The sequence below is a fragment of the Gymnoscopelus braueri genome (assembly GCF_963280865.1).
Source record: "Gymnoscopelus braueri genome assembly, chromosome: 16".
NCBI lineage: Eukaryota > Metazoa > Chordata > Actinopteri > Myctophiformes > Myctophidae > Gymnoscopelus > Gymnoscopelus braueri.
The window spans coordinates 22,018,903-22,044,811 of record NC_137616.1 but is presented as its reverse complement, the minus strand read 5'-3'; the positions used below and the strand labels follow the sequence as shown (position 1 = coordinate 22,044,811).

The 25,909-nt window shown below is 43.3% G+C and overlaps 1 protein-coding gene across 1 annotated transcript in view; it reads right to left on the bottom strand.

Annotated features, from left to right (window-relative positions):
• LOC308103572 (steroid hormone receptor ERR2-like) overlaps positions 1 to 25,909 on the bottom strand; it is a gene marked incomplete at its 3' end in the record, with an annotated part of 44,488 nt that overhangs the window by 8,697 nt on the left and 9,882 nt on the right. The window contains exons 2-5 of the mRNA XM_080453615.1: positions 21,351 to 21,769; positions 14,898 to 15,014; positions 4,437 to 4,544; positions 3,726 to 3,887 (exon numbers count right to left, since the gene is read on the bottom strand). Of these exons, the coding sequence (XP_080309741.1) occupies positions 3,726 to 3,887; positions 4,437 to 4,544; positions 14,898 to 15,014; positions 21,351 to 21,769 (806 nt within the window). The remainder of the gene's footprint in view (positions 1 to 3,725; positions 3,888 to 4,436; positions 4,545 to 14,897; positions 15,015 to 21,350; positions 21,770 to 25,909) is intronic.

Here is a 25,909-nt window from a genome sequence, read left to right as displayed (position 1 = left end):
TAGTTACTTCCCACCACATGGGGAGTGCGTGTGTCCTCCATGGCGTGTGTGTTAGCAGCTGCACAAATTAGCAGCCACCTCTGACCCCCGTCCACAACCACGCCATCATTCTTCCCCCGTTTTCTACGACAGCATGTCATCGCTGTCAGTGTCAGGCAGAAACCTTGTATCTCCACAATATTTAAAGTTGTTAAGTCTGTCTGTGGCGTTTTAGAAATATTGAACCAATTAAAAGTATTAATAAGAGCTTGTGACTAAATCATAACTACATTGGATCCATTGGAACACATGGTAAAAACAAAAATCCATTTCCTGAAAAGTAACAGTTTTGGACATACAAGGTTTCCACCGACAGTCGACGATGTGTAAGCGTAGCATCCATTCAATGGCTGCCTAGCGTTGAGTTACGGCCTTCCGCATGAACACGTTTGGTTCCATTTGTACACTCTTTGGAGTTAAATTTACACTAAGGATTTTACCGTGTGCTGTCCACAGTCCACACACAGTGTTTTGCTTAATTTATTCTGTACTTCACAAATGCAATGTGATGTGAGCTTGTAAATTGGCTATCTTCGGCACGGGACAAGGTGTGTTCACACAGGAGGCTAAGATATTTTTTATGCGGCGCAAGTACATTATGAAGTCAAAGCGAAGATGAGAATTGGCACGCGAAACAGCCTCATCTTCGCTCAAGTTGAAATATCCCAACACGGCGAAGTTCGCTTTGCAACTGAAACAACATGACAAATATCTTCTATATAAATCAGTCTTTCCCGTGACTGAAAATGGCACAGCCACTTACTGTTGCCAATTTTTGTTCACATTGACAAATAGATTTTTACAGTACTAGTATAAATGAAAAGATGCGTTCAGCGGCGAACCCTTGTCAGTATTTATTCTATATTTAATACAACTGCACTTGCGCCGTACAATCAAGAGTAGTGCATTAGAGTCAGTGCATTGTCATGTCATTTGCATTGTGTGTGCTAGGCTAAATGTCACACATCCAGCTTTTTGCCACAACTATGTGTGGTGGAATAACACAGAAACTGCAGAACAATACATACTGTATCTCTACTCCTGGTCTGTATGTTTGGGCGCTGAAGGACTTTTGCATTAATGGGGCGATCTGCGGTAATGGCTCTTATTACCCCATCGTTAAAGCCATTTGCGCGGTGGGTTATGAGTGTAATGGCAGGAGTGGACTGTTAAACTGCAGGGACCCCTTTTGTCTTAATCGTCTCTTGGTGACATTCTGACCCGGTGGCCGAGGGTAAAATGTCCCCAGAGTGTCACCAACCACATTTAATGTCTCTGCGCTCTCCTTTTCAGGTCTGGGTTTTGGATCTGATCAATGGTTACGCACAGAAATGTTCACGTAGAGTGTCCTGTCCCCCCCACCTCCGTCTAATCCCTAGCATCCTTATTCTGGGGGTGGGGGTATTTGCCGCAAGCTCACGACCCGGCCCAACACGACGCGTAGATCAGCTATTTTCAGCAAAGAGATTTGGTGTAGAAGGAAAAAAGACCGGGAAAAAAAGACCGGAACAAGTACAGAGCCGCTAGTGCTTAAATTCCAAATGTGGTGTTTCTCAAACTCATCTCTACAACATTACGGGTAACACTGGAATTTTTTTCCCCACCTACTGTACTTCTGACTGAGTGACAAGATCTATGAATTGCAAACGGACAAAAAAAGAACGCCAGGTAACACACATCCTCATTCTTGAGAGCTTAGACTAAAAAGAGGTCACTGAGGGAAGTGAGCATTTGGGTCAGTGATGCTCCTTGTGTCCCAGAGTAAAGCCTGTTCCTTCCTTTGTAAACTGCACAGTGCTGAGCCAGCACTGCCTGCTTCCCCTGGGCACACATACAGCCTAATCTCCTAATCAGACTACACACCTCCCCTGTGGCACGGCAAAGTCAGTCCTCGGAGGCTACCAAGTCCACAGGTCTGAGATCAACGCATATGCACCCAACGCCACATTGCCTTAATTAAGATGTCAAAGGTAAATCTGACCACAGATCAGTGATTATGGGTGGCAACGCTGGGCAGGGGCGGAGACCGAAGAGCTCCTCAGCGGCCCAGGGTTCAAGCCAGCTGGGAAATAAGGAAATTATGGGAATTCCACAGGGTGAAAAAGCTAAGTCCAATAATGAAGCTGCCTGTACTGTATGCTCTTAGCAATGATAAAGGCAATAATTTATTGCGAGGTATAGGACTGGAACACGCTTTCCAAAACCTCAAAATAGAATTCATTTTTTCATCAGCCTTTAAAAATGTACTTGTTTATACCTAAAGCCAGCATTTTTCAAAGCATGTACTACGCTGTGTGTAACACAAGTGCACCTTGCTGACTTAGATACATGTTATGCTTTTTTTGGGTGCAGATATACTTTCCTTCAGTCAGATCTAGCTTCTTTGCATGCAGCCCTTTGTTCGTTTGATGCATAATGCACAACAAGTATTTAAGCATTCGTCAACACGGACGGGAGAAATCCATAAGTATTTCCCTAAATAAATCAATTTTACCGCACAAACCCTACGTAGTCTCCTTAAGTAAGTAAGAGGATTGCCTTCTTTAAGTCTGGGTTTGAAATGGAATACATTGACATAGGGGCGGATCACCCCTCCTCCTCCACGCACACGCACACGCACACACACACACACACACACACACACACACACACACACACACACCCCACCCAGTCAAATCAAAGGTTTCAGCTGCTCTTTATTGATTAGTTTTTAGAATATGGGACTGGCTTCTCCCTTAGGTGCAGATGAGTAGCAGATGTTAATTATCCTCTCTCTGTCTCTCTCTCTCTGTGTGTGTGTGTCTGTGTGTGTGTGTGTGTGTGTGTGTGTGTGTGTGTGTGTGTGTGTGTGTGTGTGTGTGTGTGTGTGTGTGTGTGTGTGTGTGTGTGTGTGTGTGTGTGTGTGTGTGTGTGTGTGTGTGTGTGTGTGTGTGTGAGAGAGAGAGAGAGAGAGAGAGAGAAAAGATGCAGATATAACTGTCTGAGAACTGCCTCAGTACGATCTTATATTGTAAATTTTTGACAGAATTAATTGCAGAATTACTTACTTCATCTTACCGACTGTAGGCTATATAAACAATTATTCTCTATTATATATTATATACTGTATGGTACAGTTTGACTTAGAAGTACAGTATATATAGCCAAATAAATCAAAATTAATGTTTGATATTATCATTATTAATTAACTTTAACTTTAGTTGTTTATCACAATTTGTGTGAAAGAGTGGGTTGAAAAAAATGTTGTCCAAGCTTCCCACAAATTGCAGTCATATACATAATAATTAATAATTATTAAAACACAACAGTATCAAATACTGTTGTATAATACACTCACAATATGTCACATTTTGAGCTGCAAATTATTGGTGAAGATATTTGGTGTAAAGGGTAAAAGGGCCAATAATAGACCCCTGGGGCCGGGGGACTCCAGTCAACAAAGTATATAGGGCTTAAGTGGTTAAACTTGGCTTGAGGACAGAACATCGCTAGCCAGCCTGCGTCTTTGCACTGTACCTGGGATATGTCTGTTATTATCGTTGTACTGTACCTGGGATATGTTTGTTATTATCTTTGTACTGTACCTGGGATATGTTTGTTATTATCTTTGTACTGTACCTGGGATATGTTTGTTATTATCTTTGCACTGTACCTGGGATATGTTTGTTATTATCTTTGCACTGTACCTGGGATATGTTTGGCCCAGCCGATGATGACTACCAGCTCCCGGTCGGCCAGGTCACACAGCGTGGTGAGAGCCTTGATGTCACCGTCAGGCATGGTGGGGTCGGGCATGGCGTAGATCTTCTCTGGTTCTACCACCAGTAGATGGGACACGATCTTAGTCACTGAGAGAGAGAGAGAGAGAGAGAGAGAGAGAGAGAGAGAGAGAGAGAGAGAGAGAGAGAGAGAGAGAGAGAGAGAGAGGATTAATGAACACAGAATGAGAAAACAGACAGAGAGATCAAGAGAGAGTGTCTACTGCAGCAGTTCTCAAACTTTTTAATTTCAAGGACCCCCATAACTCTCAGAGTTACAGACTTGTAAGGGTCCATTTAGATGGAACCCCGAGGGACCCTGGGACCCAATCATCTCCTCATTTTAATTCAAGTAAAAAATAACATAGATGCACACAAAATCCTCAGTGTTCATTTAACTTAGAGAGTGTACCTGAAATGAGAACAGACAATAGGATATTAAATGAGCATATTATTTCTGATTACACTATGGCAATTTACGAACCCCGGAAGACTAGCTGGTGTTCAAGTGCCGACTAATGGGTAACCTAATGAATAAACAAATAAAGATTTTTTTGATGCATTCCCTGTGCTGTGTAAAAACACCATGTTTTGATATGAGAGGTAGTCAGACTAATGAAGTTAACTTGAGGGACTTACATGGTTTTTTGGCTGGTGGCGGAAGAGATAGACCCAGGTAACCCCCGTTCTCGTCCAGCCTCCGCTTGTACTTCTGTCTTCCTCCCCTCACCCGGTCGAGACGCACACCTGCATATCATCATGTCGTTAGCATAGGAAGAATCTCCACAACAACTAAATATTGTGTGCTAAAAGTCAGGTACATATATTAAAAAAATCTAGATACTAAATTATATTTATACTAACAGGCAGTGAGTGGCCTATGGACTATAGTGGGGAATTATTTGTCATAACGTATTGAAACTTTCACAAGCTCACAACATTTGAGGTTGTAGAACTGTAATACATTTTCGCTATTGACGTACAAAGAGGTATATAGGGTTTAAGTGGTTAGCTTTTACCCCTTCGACTGAAATACCGTAGAATACCTTTTTTTTCTCATTCACCACAGAAGAGTTAAAGTATCTCATTAGTATACAAACAGGACAGATCTGGGATTATCTGGAGGGCAGCTTGAAAGGACATGGGCAACATCAAATGCATTTCATGTGCGCACGTTGCGCTCTCGCATTAAAACTTGTTTGCACGTAAGGGGGGAGAGCAAACAGATTTTACATGGCCAAGTGGAATTGAGTCGTGTGAGATTTCCCAGTGACTCGTATAAATTCCTTTGATTCCCCTGGAAACAAAAGAATCCGATTAGGATGGTCTTTCAATTTCCTGACACCGACTATCCACTAACCTAATTACCCACAATGCCCAGAGGGAGCTCGTTCTTCCCAGCAAACACAGTGAGATCATTTTATGCCTGGCAGATTGGAGCTAAATCGAGAGCCCCTCTCCTAACACAGCTTTCCATTTGTATGCCTTAAAGTAATCAATAAGGATTGCAAATAGACTTCTTGTTCTTTGAACACATGTGGATGTGGTTTTAATTAGTTAGGCTGCTAAGCCAGGCTATGGGTTCAAGACAGCTGGAGCTCTGTAGCTGCTTGTAAAATTATTCTTAAAATTACAAAATTATAGATTATGAATTGAACCTCAGGGACCAGTGTAAAGTATTACAGACCAAATTAGTTCAATACTTTGTATGTACACAACTGGCTTGTATAATGCAAAGATATATTACGTACGGTAGGTGTGTCCCCTAAATCAGTTGAAAATCACAAAAGTGTTCGACTTAACGTGCATTTTCAGAGCATGTTTATTTTAATGATCGATCAATCGATTGTGTTCCGGCTTGGATAAATGGAACTAACGTAGTATACTTTAAGTTAATATTTATTCATTGGTATCACAATGAAAACTCCTTTTTGCATGATTTTAAAGAAAAACAATACCATTATTTTTTTAACATAATTTATTTATAGTAATGTTATCATTATCATTAAAATTTAACTTTTTTGCCTATTATTTGGGGGCCACTTGCAATACCCTCGTGGCCTACCAGTGTTCCTCAGCCCACAGGTTGAGAATCACTGCAAATCTACATGACATACAGGAGATATGTCTGTCAAGTTCAAAACCTACATAACATAGATGTGTCTGTCAAGTAAGCAACAGAGAATTGTTGCCCCCCCCCTGACGTCCACCAACAACCAAACATAAACACACACACTCCCCTGCTGTGAACAGCAGGGTCGTGTGGCTCCAACAAACGACAAGTGACCGAACAGCCGGAATCAGAATTCCAAGATCCGTGGGGGGACCGTCCGTTTGAACTGGTACATCCAACTGGTCCATAATTAATAGACGCTGACAGGAACTAAGACCTCGGCTCTAACCAGTTTCAGTTTACTGTTCGTAACATTAAGTACTCAGCTGTGTTCCCAAAATGTCTCATTTTCACTTTTTGTGATTCTCTCTTTCTCATATTCAGCACTGGGTGAGCATTGGCCCCCAAACTCTTTCAGCTGAGACCGAAAAGATACATTTTGTGACTCCCCAGAACCCAATGAAAATAAAATCCATTATGAATTAACCACTTAAGCACTAATTAAAAGTGAAAGTAGACAATCTACAAGCTCGCGCGATGTAAATTTTTTAAATTAATGTATTGCTTAATTATTTTATTTATTTGGACATTTCTGAAAAATTTGAGATTGTTTTGAAAAGTTCTGAAGATTTTTTTGAAATCTTTTAAAACAACAAAATATTTTTTTGTAGGAAATGCAAAAAAAAAAAAAAAGAAAAAAATTGGGAAACACTGCGGCCTAGACAGCCCGGGCCCAGCCGTGAAGCGCCTGATCCGACCACTGCGGGATTACACCAGCCCATGTGATACGGGCCCAGTACTGAGAATCTGACCGCAACAAGACAGCTGGATGAGGCCCTTGGAGAGGGGTCTGCTCTCGGGGTCTGTGTCATCATCATCCACACCGCATTCCACACCTCTCAGGCCCACAACACGCACCCCCCCACCCCCCCACTTGCCTCAAGACAATGCCGCCCCGTAATGCAGCCGGTGTCTTTGGTAGCCATGGGGCTTGTTGTGACACGGGAGCCAGGAAGGCGGCTGCACGGATCATCTTGAAAACATCCATCTCCCATTTTTTACGGTTACACAGACCCCTAAAGAGTGGCAGCCAAAATATGGGCAAGCAGGGTGGCAAAAGGGGATTGTGTGTGTGTGTGTGTGTGTGTGTGTGTGTGTGTGTGTGTGTGTGTGTGTGTGTGTGTGTGTGTGTGTGTGTGTGTGTGTGTGTGTGTGTGTGTGTGTGTGTGTGTTGGGATGATTCATGCACATTATACCCATGACTGTGTTTTACAGCCAGAGAGGCAGTCTGGGACGCAATGTTACTGGGTGACCAAGTCCATCACTGCTGTCCATGCTCGAACATGCGTGCTGTGTGTGTGTATGTGTGTGTTTGTATTACTATACTTGTGAGGGCTATATGTGCCCACAGGTACAGTAGATTTGGAGAAATAGACAGTATAAGGACAATTTTCCTTTTAGTAGCTGAGCTCACAATTAGGAAAAGATTCAGGTCGTGGTAAGGGTTAGGATTAGACATCTAGACGTGAGGTTTAGGGGTTAGAGTTAGAGTTATGCCAGATTTATTAGTTTAGTTGGTGACGTGTAGCTGTGACGCATTGTGAGCTGGTAGATCGGCAATCTTTCGGCTTTAGTCTTACGTTTAAAAATGACAAAATATTTGTTTAAATGCCATTCATCAAATAAAATGTTGATGTCATTACTAGTATTGTAATACAAAAGTGTGTGTGTGTGCGTGCGTGCGTGTGCGTGTGCGTGTGTGAATCAGGAAAGAAGATGAGACATGTTTACACAGGACTGGGAGCAATCTTTAGGGCCACTCGACCCCCAGCCTCCCTTTACACATTCAATAAGTACATCGACCCATGCTACCTTGAACTTTTTTGCTTTGTGTAGCTGCCAGTATGTGTGTGTGTGTGTGTGTGTGTGTGTGTGTGTGTGTGTGTGTGTGGGGGGGGGGTGTATGTACCCTCTTTGCGTGCATGTGTGTTTCATATACCTGCATGTAATTTTCTTTGCTTTGCGTAGCTGACAGTGTGTGTGTGTGTGTGTGTGTGTGTGTGTGTGAGAGAGAGAGAGAGAGAGAGAGAGAGAGAGAGAGAGAGAGAGAGAGAGAGAGAGAGAGAGAGAGAGAGAGAGAGAGAGAGAGAGAGAGAGAGAGAGAGAGAGAGAGAGAGAGATATGTGTTTCACAGAGTACTGTAAGTAGGCATACTATGCCTGCATGTACATTTGCATGTGTGTGTATAGTATACAGTATATAAGTGAGTGCATGTGCAAGTGTGTGTGTGTGTGTGTGTGTGTGTGTGTGTGTGTGTGTGTGTGTGTGTGTGTGTGTGTGTGTGTGTGTGTGTGTGTGTGTGTGTGTGTGAGAAAGAGTGTCTGTGTGTGAGAGACAGAGAGAGAGAGAGAGAGAGAGAGAGAGAGAGAGAGAGAGAGAGAGAGAGAGAGAGAGAGAGAGAGAGAGAGAGAGAGTCTGTGTGTGTATCTGTGTGTGTATGTGTGTGTGTGTGTGTGTGTGTGTGTGTGTGTGTGTGTGTGTGTGTGTGTGTATATGTATGTGTATGTGTATGGCATCTCGCACACTGAACTATTTTCAGCCCTTCACCTGTCAGAGCCGCTTCTTTCTAGAGAATGTGTCAGAATGGGCTGGATGGTCAACGCTGCCAGGGGGAGATTAGGAGGTCCCTATTTTAGCTGGGAAAAATCAGCGGGATGCAACGTACGTCCCCTCCTACTGTCCTACATGGCTGCTGTGCTACCCTTTCAAGGCAGAGGGACAGCTCTTCTGAGGGCCTCCTCCAGTAGAGCCTGCGGATCACTCTTAAGCAAGTGGTTCTCAAACATTATCATTTCAAGGACTCATAACTCCATAACTCCATAACTCATAGGGCCCAATTTTGCATGTCTTAAGTACCAGGTCTTATGACTTAACCCTAAGACCTGGAGGCGTGGCCAGGCGTGCTGTTTTGCTATTTTTAGTGGCCTAACAGCATTGGCCACGCCTCCAGGTCTTAAGTTAAGTCTTAAAACCTGGTACTTAAGACGCACAAAATATGGCCTTCAGACTTATAATTCATATCGTCGCTATGTCCATATTTGAACTTTTTTAGTTTTTTTCCGTAAATTAATGCCCTACTTGATCACACTACAGCGTCACGCAAAAGGGGGGAAAAATTGCAGATCCACAAGCTCAAAACACGACGCGAAGCGACGCATTTCAGTTTGTCAATCTGCTATTTTCTTTTATTCTGAAAAGTTTTGGACATATGAGGTTTCCACCCAACAATATACAGTACATTCTCTAAATTCTAATAATGAAATGTAACTGTTCTTCACGTGGCTGGGAACCCCCCTGAACCACCTCAAGGACCCCTGGGGATCCCGGACCACACTTTGAGAATGTCTGCTCTAACCACTTAAACCCTCTAAACTCAGTAAACTGGAGTTGGTTCTGTACTTGGACCGATTTTTTTCCCGGCGACACCAAATCTCTTCGCCAAAAATAGCCAATTTACAAGCTCACAACGTGTCGTGTTAGATTAGATCTGCTATTATTGGCTAATGTTCTCCCCCAGAATATGAATACATGGGGTTCAAATGGCTAAGCATGTGACAGCATCTGTTTAATTACACGGGATCTGGGAGAGGGACGGGACATAGGGAGGGAGGGAGGGAGGGGCTGGGGGGGGGCGTGAGATAAGGGTTGAAACCCTCCCACCTGTTCTAAGGCCCCAGCGGTTTGAAAAGACAAAGCAGTTGTCGCTCCCACGACAGCCCGACACACTGACACCCCGCTCTTTATCGTGTTTTACACTTCCCACAACTCTGAGCCGCCGTGTCCAGAAGGCGTGTTACTGTGTGTAACAGCATTGTGTGTATTACAGAGAGAGAGAGAGAGCCTCCCTGGCCCACAAGTGCGCTGGTAATCGGAAACATCTGCAACGGCTGGATGTTTCCCCCGGGGGGGGGGAAACGGCTGGATGTTTCCCCCCCCCCGCGAGCCGATCGAGTGAGAGAAAGACCAGGCGAGAGAGGGAGAGAGCGGGGTGGGAGGTGGGGTGTTGGGGGGTGTAACAGCGACAACCTTGCTCCTCAGGGTCCCATTCCATGTCACTTGTCAGTGGTGATTTATCCTTTTGGCGTGTGTGTACATGAACACGAGTTGCTCATGCATTGTGAGTTGCGCGGTACAGTACAGCACAGCAGAGAGTACAGTGCTGTCTGTGTGTAGCGGGGGGGGGGGGGTGAGGGGGGTCAACACCTCACCAAATCCCCTTCATCAGAGGAACACGTGTTCCAACTCCATGTCTGATCTATCACCTGCCAGACAGTGAGGACAGGCCCGACCGGGCTCTCCGGGTGGGCCCGGGGGTCTGTCAGGTCCTCTGATGCCCCCCTAAAGGCACATAGGGCGGCACACATGCGCTGACAGATAGACGGGGCCTGCAAACAAGTGCCAAGGTTCTCATATAGCATACGCAGAATGCAGTGGCAGAAGATTTTTTTTTTTTTTAAACTTAAGTAAAAGAAATACCACAATGTAGTTGTGTTACAAGTGAAAGGCTTGTATTCCAAATTTAACTTGAGTACAAGTATAAAATGATTGGCATACGTAGGCCTAAGTACCACTATGCATTTTTTTGTTTTGTTTTTCAAAATTGGTTAATGTATGTTTTGTAATAATAATGTGAATCTGCAAAGTAACTAAAGCTGTCAAACCGCTGCACAGAATGCTGCTCTTAAGAGTTATGTTCCCATGAGTGTACATACAGATGTGGGCTGGGTAATGGTTGAACAGGCATACCGTAAGTCAAATTGTCTTTGTAGACAAAACATAATCTTTATTTTCTTATCACACGCGAGTGGTACATAAAAAAGAAAAAAAAAGAATCACTGTGCTGTTCAAATGGGTTTAGGATCAGGCATATAGTATCAACTTTTTTGCTATATCTTTATTTTGATGGTGTAATCTCGGTGCATCGATTGGTTTCTGATCTAAGTCTATTGATTGGGAAGGGACCTGACAGTCTGTGATATTGGATATGGCTTCACTAATCTTTTGTGTATGTGGCTGGAGGAAAATAAGGCTGTAACGTTACCCTGCTAGCCACGTTCGCTCAGGAAAGACTGCTGATACCTATCTGTGGTTGAGGCGAGGGCGAGACAGCGGTGTGGGTTGCCAAAATAGTCTGGCCGCTTGTATTCATCTATGACATTAGCACGGTGTCAGAAAATCCCCAGCAGCACAGAATACACCACAGATGCACTGCTTTAAGTCGAGGCTATAATTAGCAATGTTCTTATCAGAACAGACCATTTTGTTTGAGATTTGATTGATATGACAAGAAGGCCTGCGTTTCTAATTAGAACATAACAATTTTGACATGTTAATTTGTGAACCACAGCCATAGCCATGTGAGTAGTAAATTGTATGCCAGTGCTAATTCAGCTGTAGCACTAAATTGAAGCTATAAATACATAAATACAAATCCTGCATTGTACAAATTATATTAAAAACATAAACCTTTTTGATTTCTGGAAACAGTAAACAACATACAATAACGCTATGGGGTATTAGCGCTGATATTAGCTATGGACACAGTGTGTTGGCAGTGCCGGCCGACACCATACCTTCTGTGAGTTATAATTACAGTACGTGAAGAGTTTTTCCATTGAGCCTGTGACCTTTTATCAGACTCAGCTGGATATGTAAGGGGCCAATGAGCAAGGCCGTTTTTCTCAGACAGCCGGCTCGCCCTGCCTTCCCGAATCCAGACACTGTCCTGCAGCAATGCAATGGAGCTTAGCAGCCTGTTCTGCAAAGGAACGTCCACCATGTCTTACATCTTTATTCATTTGACATATAGTCAATAGACGCGCATTTGCACATAATCCCTAAACCTTTCCTGTATCACACACACACACTACCATGTATTAATTCATTCACGTGAATTCACTCACACAGAAGTCGCACACTCTGAAGCAGACCTAATACATGTTGAACACCTCACCTTGCATAGAGTAGATTAGGGATGTAGCTCTCATCTCAACTGGCTAATTGTATTTACAGACTGATTATGCTTATCCCAATCCCTGATGAACTGTGGTGTGGTGGTTCTTTTCCCATGCACTCCAGTACAGCTCGTTCCCCAAGATTTCCTCTCCACTCCCAACACACGCAAAGTGACGCGATGGGCTTAGCGAGTAAAGGTAGCGTGATTCAGATGGTAAAGCGGTTGGTAAAAGTGGGAGGCGTTCCACCTACTGCACCTCCAAGGCAGTTGGAGGGAGGGGTATTGTATGTACGGTACAGTGTGCATCTAAAAGCCTAATATCTCCTTTCAAAAATTCTCTCAGAGGCATTTCAGATCATATTTTCCCACTGCAGCAGGTATAAAAGGATTTTAGGATGTGCACGGAAATACACCAATGGTAGACAGGTTCAATTACTTAATTTTCAATAAATAAAACAAACAAACATGTCACATACGCATGTCATTATGATTCCATCTCTACAATATGTACTAATTATCAAACAAATATAGCCAGATCTGAAAATACAATGACAAATCTGCTTATTGAATCTAAGCCATTGAATCTAGGGGCATCTAGGGTAATGAATCCCACATATCCCATATGATACCAATATGTCACCTTTTCTAGTTTTAATATTTCACCCTGTTTTTTCATTTATCCTGTGGCTGCCTTGTTGTCATTCATCTCTCCTCAAGATGCCTCAAGATTAGATTTCTTCATGAACGACACCTCGTGTTCATCTTTCACTATGTGATTATGCCTTTTCCATGACCAGCCCCTCTGCCACTTGTTCTACGGTGATCTCATTACATGAAGTAGGGCAAGCCTCGATCCCCCGCTGATACCATGATCAAAGCCCCCCCAAAGTCTGCGAGAGGCCGCGCCACAGCGCTGTGTAGCGATTAAATGTCCTCTTTCCTTTTAATTGAATGCCGTCACTTTTCAGAGAATCACCCGCCGCGCGACTCGGAGCAAGCGGCCGTGATGCTGTGTGTCTCAAGAGCGGCGCGGGCTAGCGGAGGCTGTGGAGTCGAATTCCCTTCCGCGGCGCTGATTGTCTGGCCTGATCGTGGCTTAGTGAGGGCCGCCACAGACAATACCTAGCGATTTGCCCCTTAAGCATGTGCTAATAGTTACAGCTTTATTCCTGAGGCAACATTATTTGTTTTGGTTGTGGGTCAAAAGCCTCTGGGCAAGATTTATGTGATGAGATGCGATTGTGTGACTGCTGAAAAGAGGCTGCACAGAAAAATCTAAAGAAATAAGTGTTAATGTGTGGTCCATTTGTAACTCAATGGACAACAAATGTAACCAAATGGACCGTTAAGGGTCCATATGGTTACATTTGTACACACTCAGAGTTAAATGAACACTGAGGATTTGGCTGTGCAGGTGTCTGTATAAATAGGATTGCTACGGTGGTACAGTGATTGACCCTTGGTTTGGGAGATGGACAAACAGAGGTATGTACATTGTGAAAGATGAGTTATTACAGTGGACAGTTACCAAGAATCTAGCATACCATCTGGCTTCACCAGATTGCAGTTAACTGCTGCTGGCTTCTATCATGAGATGCTTTTAGTGCTGTCAGAGCATGATGAGACTGTATTTCGGGTTTCTTTTTTTTCTAACTTACTTTAGTAAATTTACGACTGTTGTGTTTCTAGGTCAAGCCCATAAACAAATTGCTATTTTTGTTATGTTAGGCCATGCATCATGCAAGTTATCGGTGTGAATGGCAGCGGCCCAAACCGGACCGTCACCGCAATGCACGCGTTGCTTTGCACTGGTGTGACAAAAGCTTTTCATCATACGACAGGACGGTACAGCTCAGAGACAAGTCCCTTTATGCATCGGTTTAGAATGCCTCTTCTAGCTATACACACAAATGAAAAAAAAAAAGGAAAAAAAAAATCTATGGGCTAGATTTTCCTCGTGAACTCCCCAAGGCTGTAGGAGAAACAACACACGCAGGAAGTGAGGTGGGATGTTCGGAAAGCATTTAGTGGATCAATATGCCAGACAGGAGAGGGGGGGGGTGGGGAGGCGGAGGAAGACGGTGGAGAGAAACAGAGTAGGGAAAGAGAGAGAGAGAGTGGGAGAGGGAGATACCCAGGGGAGAGACGTCTCGGGGGAACAGCTTGTGCTTTTCAAGAGTACTGTTACACTTCTTCTCTCCTCAGCCACACTTGGTAGGAACAACCAGCTCAGCAGTTTATTTTTTTCTAGTGTTTTCTTTTTTTTTCTTCCTTAGACTCGCGCTCGGCACTGGGACACTGTCTGGCCAGCCCAGTGGAGATGTGTAAGGCTCATGGGTGATGTCATAAGTGTCTCCCTGAGGCCGCATTCAGCCCGGCGTTCACTGATGGTCACTGATCATCCTTGCAGCCAGTGGAGGATGGGTGGAGGTCTAAGGCTTGATTTATACTTAGTTGAGCATGGATGTTGCGCACTGAAAATAGCTTGTAGATCTGCTATTTTCAGTGTGCGACGCGGTGCACAAACAAGTATAAATCAATCATATGGCCTGATGTATGTAGTTGCATACGGGTTCCACACTGAAAATAGCCAATCTATAGTATAAGCTCACATCAGCGCGGCACGTTGTGATAGCCTATTCTAAAAAATATTGTAGATAGTATATTGCGGCGCACAACCAAGTATAAATCAGGCATATCTTTGTCAAATGAAGGATTACATGTCAATACATCTATGAAAAAATGGTGTTGTCTTGATTCCCGAAAATCAAGGCAAAGGTGGTAACAAGCTGTTTTTTCAAGGCCCCACTGAACCACTGTGAAACCTCCAGTTACCTGTATTCTTGATTCTAGTAATGTTTTCACCATTTGTGTTTATCACATTTTAATTAATATAAAATATTAAATTGACACAGGCGAGGAAGAGAGCGAAAGCTAAGCCACTGAACAGTGGGTGAAAATCCTTACTCACCCTCTTTCAACATGCCGACTTTGAGACATTTCATGAAACGGCAGGCCTGGCACGACTTGCGTCTCCTCTTGGTAATCTCACATTCATTGGTGGCCGGACAGCTGTACTCGATATTTCCTGTAACAGATAAGAAGAAAAAAGAAAGAACATCTAAAATTAAATGTGTAGGGTCAGGTGTATATAAAAATGAGGAAGATTGTGTCATGGAAAGGGTACGCAGCTAAATCAAGAGGGCATTTCTTAGAGTTTCCGCTGCAAAACCGCTATCTCTAGCAGGAAATAAAAGTAAGCTTAGTCTTTCTTTGTCTGGCTTCAACCGTGTCCCCTATTGTAAACAACATACAGACCCGGGGAGACAGATACACAGGCACGTGCGCACGCACACACACACACACACACACACACACACAGACGCGCGCGCGCGCGCGCACACACACACACTTGTCCCAAGGTGACCCCGTGTGACACTCTCGAAGGAGAGAAGGGTTTAGTGGCATTTTGATGGGACATGTAAAAAGCACCTCCCCGCCCCGGAGTCCCACCCTCACTTTGATTCACAGATAAATTAGCTTCATTAATGCAGAGCGTCCTCCCGGCGAGGTTCGCCGCGACCCCTTCTAACCCACGCTTCTTAACCTAAAGCATGATGGGAGAGCTGCCCTCCCCTCAACGGTGGCGGGGCTGTGAGATGGACACACAGACGGTGAGCACTCTGCATAATGTTCCCCAGCAAGGCCAGATCGGGGGCTGTTGTTAGAGTTGCCAATCTAAGGCCCTCGTATCATATGGCAAAGCTCGATGTATTATTCAACTCTGTCTCGACAGTTGTTGGCTCAGTATGGGAAATATTTCCTATGCAATTTAATCACTCCGGTCCAAAAACAGCCAGAAAGGCAGACATATTGTATCTGCTGCCATGTAACAAAAGGATGAGCTCTCTTTTCTTTTTCTTTTTTCTTTCTCTTTTTTTGTGCGTTTTTTCTTCTTCTTCTGCACACCAGGTTCCGGTTGACAAATTCATTTCGGATCATTACGCCATCCCTCGAAAGTTGATGTGACCTCGAGAATCCAATGACAAAAACTTCCCTCCCCGAGCCGTCCAGATCCCTTGATTGAGCGTTTAAACAATGTCCCGCAACTCTAAAAATGTATTAATGGTACCTAAAAACAGCAAACCAGGTGTTGTCTGTGCTGCAGACCTGCCAGTGTGCCCCCCCAATTCCCCCCCTGCCCCCCCTTGTTGGTCAAGGAGAAGGTGCCAACATTTGTCAGGATCTCTGGCATCAACGGTGCCAGCAGGGTCACATGCGCAGTGAGGGGCCTGTGGCACGGTGCCAGCATGTTGGCAGGAGTTGCTGTGGCGTTTGGGGTGGAGAGAGAGGGGTGGGGGGGGTAAAGTCGTTTTAAACCCGTGGGCTAAGCAGAGGGAAAATTAAAGCACAGCACCAGTGTATAGAGGCTATAAGAGCCACAGCGCAGACATTGATACGATTTTCCTCTCTCCTTCTTCATCTTCGTAAGATGTTGAACAGCCTTTTTGTAATGTACATTGGAAATGCACACGATTTTATGACAAATAGTGAAAATAGCCAATCAGCAAGCTCTCAACGCGTCGTGTTGTGACGCATTGTGAGCTTCTATATCTGCTATTTTCGCTATTTTGGCAAAAAAAAAGCTATATACAGTGTACAGTATATAGATTTTTTTTTTTTTGTTATTTAAGAATTAGATTTTTTTTTTATCTAACCAAAACAGGGTCAATGAGGATAAGGAAGTAAGCAGGAAATATAATAGATTAAACGGAATAAGAAAATAATAAAGAAAGAAAAGCTCTTTTTACAGCAGCACCTGAACTCATATCATTCACTGATTCAATTGATTTATGTAACAAAGAAACACCTTCATAATAACACACGTGCGGGGGGTGGCAGATTATCCACTATTGTCTTAAACGGACTCTCTCTAAAAGCTTACTGTCGGCATACCCTCTTAGTTAATCAGGTCTCGTATGTCCACCTTTATTCCTCAAAGGACATTTCAACCACTCTAATATCCTTCCTTAACCTCTCTTATTTTCCCTCTAAATTTTGATATATTATTATGCCATGCTATTATCCACGTGCTCATCTCCACTCATGCTGGACCTCTCCTTGTCCACCTCCTTCCCGGAGGCCGGGACCCCCCTTCCTGATTACCATTCCATTAAAGGGGCTTCTCCTTTCACCGAATGACCATGTCCCTCATCCCGTGTCCCGCTCTCTTTTATTTAGAGGACTTCTCAGAGTCTCCCTCCTCTCCCCGTCCTCTGTTATTGCCCCGGCGACACGTGCCTGAGCTTCTAATTGGCCTCCTTCTCCTCCCCCCTTGGGTGGAGGGTAGCGGGGCCTGGGGGCAAAGAACAGATCCACCCCCTCCCCACCCTCGCCGCTGACTTTCTCCCAATGAAATGCCTGGTTCTTAATTACAGTCACCCAACACTGATTGTTATTGACTGAAACTCCCGGGGCTCGGGACGAATGACGGACAGATTAGGTTCATTACGGGTCTGTCCTCCACGAAGGAGAACCAGGAGAAGAAGCAAGGGGATTTGTGCGAGACAACACAAAGTCAGACATGAGCGCTGTTTACAGTCCTTAATCGGATGCACTGTATGTCCCTCATCAGATGTTGAGTCAGACTGAGATGTATGTAGCAACAACAAGCTTTAAACTACTGATAATATATACATAACATAAGATATTCTTCAAAAAATGACTGAAACAATCATTTGATTTGTATAGTGTTTTGAATTGTTTTGTATAGGCAGGCAAAGTATTTACCATAAAGTACCAGACATGTTTAGCACAGTTAAAACAGGGAGGACCTACAGTATACCATGTTGGTCTTTCCATCCAATCATTCTGTAATTTAGAGGACAACATAATAAACAATTTCCTGACATTGATTTAAGTGTTTTCAAAGAGAACACCGGATCATGTTTTTGTGAAACGACTCCAACTTCCATCAAAGATAACAATGTGACACTCATTTCCTTTAATTAATGAGGTGAGTGTCACCAGAAGTACATTAATTCATAACCAGGTCAATAAATTGGCTGATGTTATTGGTCCTTGTCACTTAATCAGAAAACATAAAAGAAAAGTTGGGCGCAGCCCCAAAAATGAATACGAAAATATATTTTGGCACCATCACTTTTCAGCAGCCAATCATGTGCTGATGTTATTTTACTTGCCTTAAGTATCCCTGCAACACCATTTGCCCTGAAGCCAGCAATCAGTTGGCAGCCTTAAAGGGATAGTTCACCCCAAAAAAAATATGTTTTTTCTATCGATAAGTCACCCCATGGAGACTTGATCCCTTGAGAAATATCCCTTTAAGCACTAGAACCCTAGCATCCCTATTCTAGGCATGTCATAATAGCTGAATATTCGGCGAGAATAACATATCTACAAGCTCACAACGCGTCACAAACATGGTGCGTTGTGACCTTATAGATCAGCTATTTTTGGCAAAGATATTTAGTGCAGTGGGAAAAAAGGAGGGAGTCAAATATTTACCCCTGGGGGACTCCGGTCAACTAAGTACAGTATATAGGGTTTAAGTGGTTGAATGAACCAGAAGTCGTTGAGTGGGCGATGTGGTGCGCAAATGCATAATTCTGCATTTTGGTTTATGGGACATTAGCTCAGCTCAAATCCTTAATCAGGATCATTTCCCACACGTGGCAACATAAAAAATCCTAACCCATCATATTTACAGCTCATGCCCTTTGCGGACACTCATAACTATCACGCTGTATTAAGGTGGCCGTGGCAGCAGTGTTTACTTAGGAAAGTAATATGTTACTTATACTTATTACTCCTTTAAAAAGTAATAATATTATATTACTTATTACTTGGTATCAAGAGTAATATATTATATTAAATATTATAATACTTTTATTTTTACAGTTTTTCTTTTTTATTGTTCCATATTGGAACAATAAATATCCCTACAGGAGGAGTCAAAAATCAACCAAGCAGAACTAAACACATTGAAGATCTACAAGCTTGTAGATCGGCTATTTTCGATGCGCGACCCCATCGTACGACGAAGTATAAATTCGGCTTTAGATGTCACTTGAATACTTCACAGACCGCGGGAGAAAGCGATTAGCTTATGCTACCCGCACAAAGTTTACAATGGCTCTTTGACCGACACAAACTTAAAATAATAACCTCTAAGTGTTGAAAGTATGCACGCATGTATACAGTACATGGCTTGGTTTTTGAGCCTCGCAAGGAGGAACACGAATCTGCGGCAGACGACAGACCTGCAAGTACATTATAACTTTGCGCGATGGAGAAGGCTTAAAAAGAACAGAACATCCTGTACCATCGCACAGTGATAACATCTTGTAAATCTTCTTTTTGCGCATGTGACAACCTTCTCTGCTGTTTAAATGCGCTGCTCCACGGATCTGCAGCTGACTGCTAGACACAGACAGAAACACAGCGGCGCCGGCTCATAGACAGGAAACAAAAACAAATCACGTTCATTGTAATAAGTAACGCAGCGTTACTCGGATCAGTAATATGTAATACTATTACTGTTCTGTAGCACCTGTAATAAGTTACACTACTAGTTACTGGGTAAAGTAATAATACAGTAATATATTACTAAGTAACACTAGTTAATGCCCAACACTGGTGGCAGTGGCTCAGGAGGCTCCTCCTGGTCTTGTGTTGAAGTGTCCTTGAGCAAGACACTGAACCTCCTAATTGCTCCCGATGAGCAGGTAGGTGTGTGAATGTGTGTGAGAATGAGTGAATGTTAAAAGCTATAGATAAAGGTGCTATAGAAATGCAGACCATTTAGTCCAGTGGTTCTCAACCAGTGGTCCAGGGACCACCAGTGGTCCTTGAGGGGGTTCCAGGTGGTCCCCAGCTAAATGATGGAGAGTTGGTAACTAAATGGACCCTTATAGATCTTAAAGGAGAATTCCGGACAAATTAAGTGTTATCTTTGATGTCTCGTTACTCACCTACCGATGTGAAAAGTAGCGTTCTTTTTTTTCATATATTCCCCTGTCGTCATTTTTTAAACACCCTCCGTTGTTATAATGGGAGCCGCTGGGTTAGTGAAGTTCGTCTATTATAACCGATGCAATGTTATTTTTTTCTCTACTACGATTCATTGTAGAGTCTCATGATAGTCAAACATGCGCTGAAAATTCCTGCGAGCCTGCCGTTAATGGCGAACGATTTAACACTGGTTGCTTGTTTCTTCCAGAACCTGGCAACTCGTGTTGCCAGAATCTGGAAACAAGCAACCAGTGTTAAATCGTTCGCCATTGACGGCAGCCTCGCAGATAGTTTCAACGCATGTTTGACTATCATGAGACTCTACTATGAATACTAGTAGTGAAAAAAACAACTTTGCGTCGGTTATAATAGACGAACTTCACTAACCCAGCGGCTCCCATTATAACAACGGAGGGTGTTTAAAAAATGACGACAGGGGAATATATGAAAAAAAAGAACGCTACTTTTCACATCGGTAGGTGAGTAACGAGACATCAAAGATAACACTTAATTTGTCCGGAATTCTCCTTTAAACTCTTGAGAGTGCAAAATGAAACGGGTCCATTTGGTTTACACTATCAAGAGTTACATTATTGTTAAACATCTGCATTACTTAATTGTTATTTTGATCAACGTGCCTGTTATCTCTCCTATTGGTACCAACATCAATACAGCATGGAATTGTGGACAAAATCGTATCCAACGACAACAAAATATTTTAAGTCTTGGGTTCTGAGAGGCTAAATCTCATCAAACGATGGTCCGTGGCTCAAAGAACGAATAAATAATGGACCTTGACATGAAAAGGGTTGAAAACCACTGATTTAGTGTCCTAGCTGGGGCACAGGTTGGATACCAGCACATTAGAACACGTGCTAGTCCTGACAAAAGGATCCCTCAGCAGGGAAATATGTACTCCCATGAATTAGAGAAGTGGTTGGCACTGGTTGTGAGAAGCATTTAGAATGAGTGCCATACAAAAACACTGTGCGGTTATATTTACATTGTAAGGTGGTTCACACAATACATCATTACAACGCAGCGCCAAAGGACCTCAGCAAAGTGAGTCATGAGCTCACGCCATGAGCAACTTTTCTACTTGGCTGTTACCCTGCCAGAGACGTAGAAAACCTATTTTAGAATGTGTCCTTGGCCAGGTTAGACCGACCCAGCTTCAGTGGGCAGGTAAGGGTGAATCAGTGCGAGGCGAAAAGGGTAAAGAGTGATTAATACTTAGCTGTGCCACGGTATCGTGCACCAAAAATAGAAGATCTAAAAGCTCATAATGTGGTGCGCTGTGACTCCTCGTGAGCTTGTAGATCTGCTATTTTTGGTGCGAGACACTGGTGCACATCTATGCATAAGTAGGGCATTATACCTTGAGAAATACCTTGTATCGTCCTTTTGAAAAAGGCTTTGCAGGCCTCACAAGAGGCCACCCCGTAGTGGTACCCCGAGGCGATGTCGCCACACACCAGGCACAGCCTCTTGGGAATGGCGTTCAGCATGTACTCGCACTTGATTGGCGAGTCGTCCGTCACGACCCCGGAACACTCCTCGTAGCGCCGCAGGCAGGCGGCGGCCCCGCCTCCCAGCATGCCCGGGTTGAACATCGGCGGGGAGTCGAGCGGGTGTGATCGTCCGATTGTGCCGTTAATGTAACCGCCACTGGCGTCAGAGTTGCCGCTGGGACTGTGGTGGCTGCCGGTGTCTACGAGTGACGAGGACGGACTGGATGGCTCAGTTTTGATGTAGGACCCACAGCTGGAGGACAGATGGCGGTCCTCAGAGGGCATTCTGTTTAGCAACCTGGGAAAACACACAGTGCCAGGGTGGCTGTCAGTTTCAGTCATGACTTTAGTTTCAAACATTATTTAGTATAAAACAACAAAACATAGCTAGTATACTATGAAGATAACAGGACACATGATGGAAATTAAAGGTGCTGTAGGCTTAAGTGATATTTATTTGGTCTAAAACAAAAGGTTTTTGTTAAATAGTTAAACTCTATATTCTGATAGTAATCATTGATATAGAGTTTCCAATTTTGTTGCTCATTTATGTTGCATTTTGCATTTTGTTTATTATCCTGTATCCTGTATGAGTTCTTTCTCCTGATTGGATGAAATTGGTGTCCCGACCTGAACATTTATTTTCCTAAAGAGCTGGAGAGACGGGGAGACCCATATTACTGAAAAATCACTCAAGAGAAATGATTGATATTGGAATATGGAACTATCTAACAGTTATTTGAACAAAATAAGAATGAGAAGTAAAAAAAAAAAAATCACTTAAACCCCCTCTAACTAACTCATACATAGTGACATCCAAAGTGTTAATGTAACACTAATATTGAAGTGTAGTCTGAAGAATGATGCTTGAAGAAGGCCTTTGACCAAAACATTGCGCTGTTAAAACTTTAGCAACCCTAGTCTGGGCTTGCCATAATAGGAACAAATTCCATGAAAATAGACAAGCATTCTGTGAAAATAGTGGTTAAACGTTTTTCTATATTAAGCAGAACACTTGATGACAGTTTGTGTGGGTGTTTTTGATTCTTTTTAGAATGTAATGGTATACACCAATGTAACTGTCACCAAGATTTTATCCAGGTGTGAAACAGACTTTTGATTAGCAGTGTACAAAGAGTGCAAACAAAGAAGATAAATAGAAATAGAAATAGAAATACATTGAACTATATCAGAGGACAACTTGGCAAAAGAATGTTGCTGTCAGCTTTTCAGGACCATGACATGGTTCCACAATCTCAAGTTATTTCAAAGGAGATTTACTGTATAGATTTATGGCCGCACAATGCCTGCTTCTTCCTACTTTGAACAGGTTATGTTAAGGACAGCTGGGGAGTGTTTTGGACTGCTAAGTGATATACTACTGAAGCTTTTCTCTCAGGCGAAATGGTAACTAACGACCATGTCAACAGAAGCCCCATACATCTTGCAAACGATGCTCGTGATTGGTACTATGCCAGCTGTAAATGAATGAGTGAAACTCCAGAAGGCCGTTAATGGACACAGAGGTGTTACACTCAGCATATGCAAAGATGACAGGGTGATACACCCAATCGATAGTCCTGGTCCGGTTGGCCAGTGGACGGTGCTCGGTTACGGTGGATTTAAGTGAGAGGTTGGATGGGGTAATGAAGATGGTGAAGGGGGGTGTGACAGCTTAACCACATGAACCCTAGCGCCCCTAGTATGGGCATGTCATAATAACAGGCAAACATTTTGGTGAAGAGATTTGGTGCAGAGGGAAAAAAGGAGGGGGCCAAGTGCACACCATTGGGGGAAGGTCTAATTAAGGTCTAATTAAATTGGGGTGAAATTCCCTAAACACAATTTCAATCATAAACATTAGGAGTAAATTGTGTACAGTAGAACTATTCTTCGGTATATAATTCGTTTTTGTTATAAACATTACTTCCTTTACACAAATAAAGTCCTCAGTGTTTATTTATCCATTTTTAACTCTGAGAGTCCTACTGTCCTACAAATGTAACTAATTTGTTTACAAATTAACACATTGTACTACTGTACAAGTACCTTACCAAAATATACATTTCTAGGAATATTGCCTTTGTAATTGATGCTATGGGTTGTTGTTATGTATAATGGAAGGCAACATGATACAAATCCTCTTTTTGTTGCATTGGCATTGTTATTACAATGGCAATAGCCTGAATAATATGACAATTAATATAAACAGATACAGAATTCTAACTGGAAAGGAATCCACCTGACACAGGGCTGGTGTTAAAACCACTGTCGCTGTCTATCACAGCTGGTGCTGATCTTGCACAACTTGGGTCTACATGGCTGTGAATTGTAAACACTGGGAGAGCACTGCGGGGGGAAGCAGTGCAAGCAAATAATGTCTGTAACTACATAGTAAAAGCCTCAATGTTAATTTAACTCAGAGAGTATACAAATGGACCCATATACATTTGTATACTCTTATATAAATGGGTAAGATTAAAACTGAGGCTTTTGCTGTGTCTAGTTTCCAGTGGGTTCTTCAGAACGTTTCCCCTAATTAAATATAATGCTCTTTTTGCAGAGCAGTCCTGTTCAAGTATGGTATATTTGACTTTTATACAGCATACATGTGCATATACAGTACAGTACAGTATGCATACAGAGCCATGAAGAGGTCGGGGGCCCAGACAACATGAAACCTGTTTTTTAACTGCTAAAGGGGGTGGAGGAGGGGGGGGGGGGGAGGGGGAGATAGCCCCTACTCCTGGGTCCAGATCAGATCTATTGATCCCCTGCTTCCTTCCTGTTTCAGATGAGGCATGAAAAAATAAACCCTCCTCTTACGGGTCCCAGACACTCCTTATGCATTTTTAATCAGTCGGGACTGTTAACACAGTTTCAGATGGAGCGATACTACATTATGTTGGGCTTGATTCAGAGGTTGCTGCGGTTAATAAAAGATTTAGGAGACTCAAGTTAAATCTTGTTAGTAGTCAACTTGCACCTATAGTCAATTGGAAGGTGTATTTTTTCCCCCATTGCAGGGAATTGGAGAGAGCGGCACGGCAACAGTTAATACATCATTCCGGATTCCATTGCAGCCAGATAGGGGGATTCCCTATGGAATAGTACATTGTGGCATATGTAAAAAGTAGTTCATTCCACACTTAGCGCGCAATAACGCTTGGGAGATGTTTTTTTGTTAGGTTTAATGGAAATTTCTAATGGGTCCTTTCAAATCTGTCGAAATAAAATAATGGCATGAACCACCAATTCTCGCAGACAGAAATAGCCCCATAGTTTCATAATTTGGTTTCCCCTATTACAAAAAAAGAGGCATATTTTTCCTTGTGCGTTCCACCTCCCACTAACCTGCCCAACCCCTCCCTGACGATACATCGCACTGCGCCTTATGTCTAGTGGAGCAGCGTTAGCTCCACTGCACACAGAAGACACAACGGTACGAACCGAGCGGACACGCAAAACCGCTTCGGACAGACGTGAAGGTCACCTGTTCTTGGAGGTCCAGTGTGGCTCTACACACTGAGAGTGCCTGTGTGTTGTACGGTATATGCCAGTGTGTTCACAACACTCTGAAGGAGATTGTCTAGACTGTGCCACGCAGTTTAAGACGTGCAGGACCTCCACAATGCATAAACGTGACCAAGTCACTGGGACAGCGTCTGAAAATGCCACCCATGCTCAGTGACCACTGCTTTGCCTTTTCTTTTTCCTTTTTTTTCATTTTAACCAAAGTGCAATGAGTGTGAAAATGAGCCGCCAGAGCAGTGTGTGTGTGTGTGTGTGTGTGTGTGTGTGTGTGTGTGTGTGTGTGTGTGTGTGTGTGCGTGCGCATGCGTGCATGTGTTTACGTGTGCGCATAGTCATGCTGGCAGTGTTGCAGATCTCCTGTTCCACTGCATAAATCCTGAAACTGTCAACCTCCCATGAAAGACACTCCAGACTCACAAATGTTCACACAATACAGTACATACACATACATGCACCCCCCCCCCCAAAAAAAGAAAAAAAAGAAAAGAAAATGTGTCCCATCCATAACCATCCGTGTAACATCCATCCACGTAACTCCGAAAGTGTACAAATGTAACCGAATGGACCCGGGTTACATTTGAACACTTTCGGAGCAAAATGAACACTGAGGATTTTACTGTATACACAGCACTGACCTCATGGCAAGGCCCGGTGACATGTGAAGAGTTAAAAACCGCGTTCCCCGCGTTCATTTTACTACGTATTTATCCACTGGTTGGAAGGGAGCAGGACGGGAGGGAGGGAGGGAGGGGTATTATTGTTAAGGGTTAAGCTGGTAGCACGGAACAACACAACGTAAATCATGGCCGCTGAACACACACTGGAACATGGAAGCGCAGAAGGACAGAGGCAAGGAGCCATGCATGAAATTAGTTCATTAATCTTTCTATGATAGGCTGTCCTT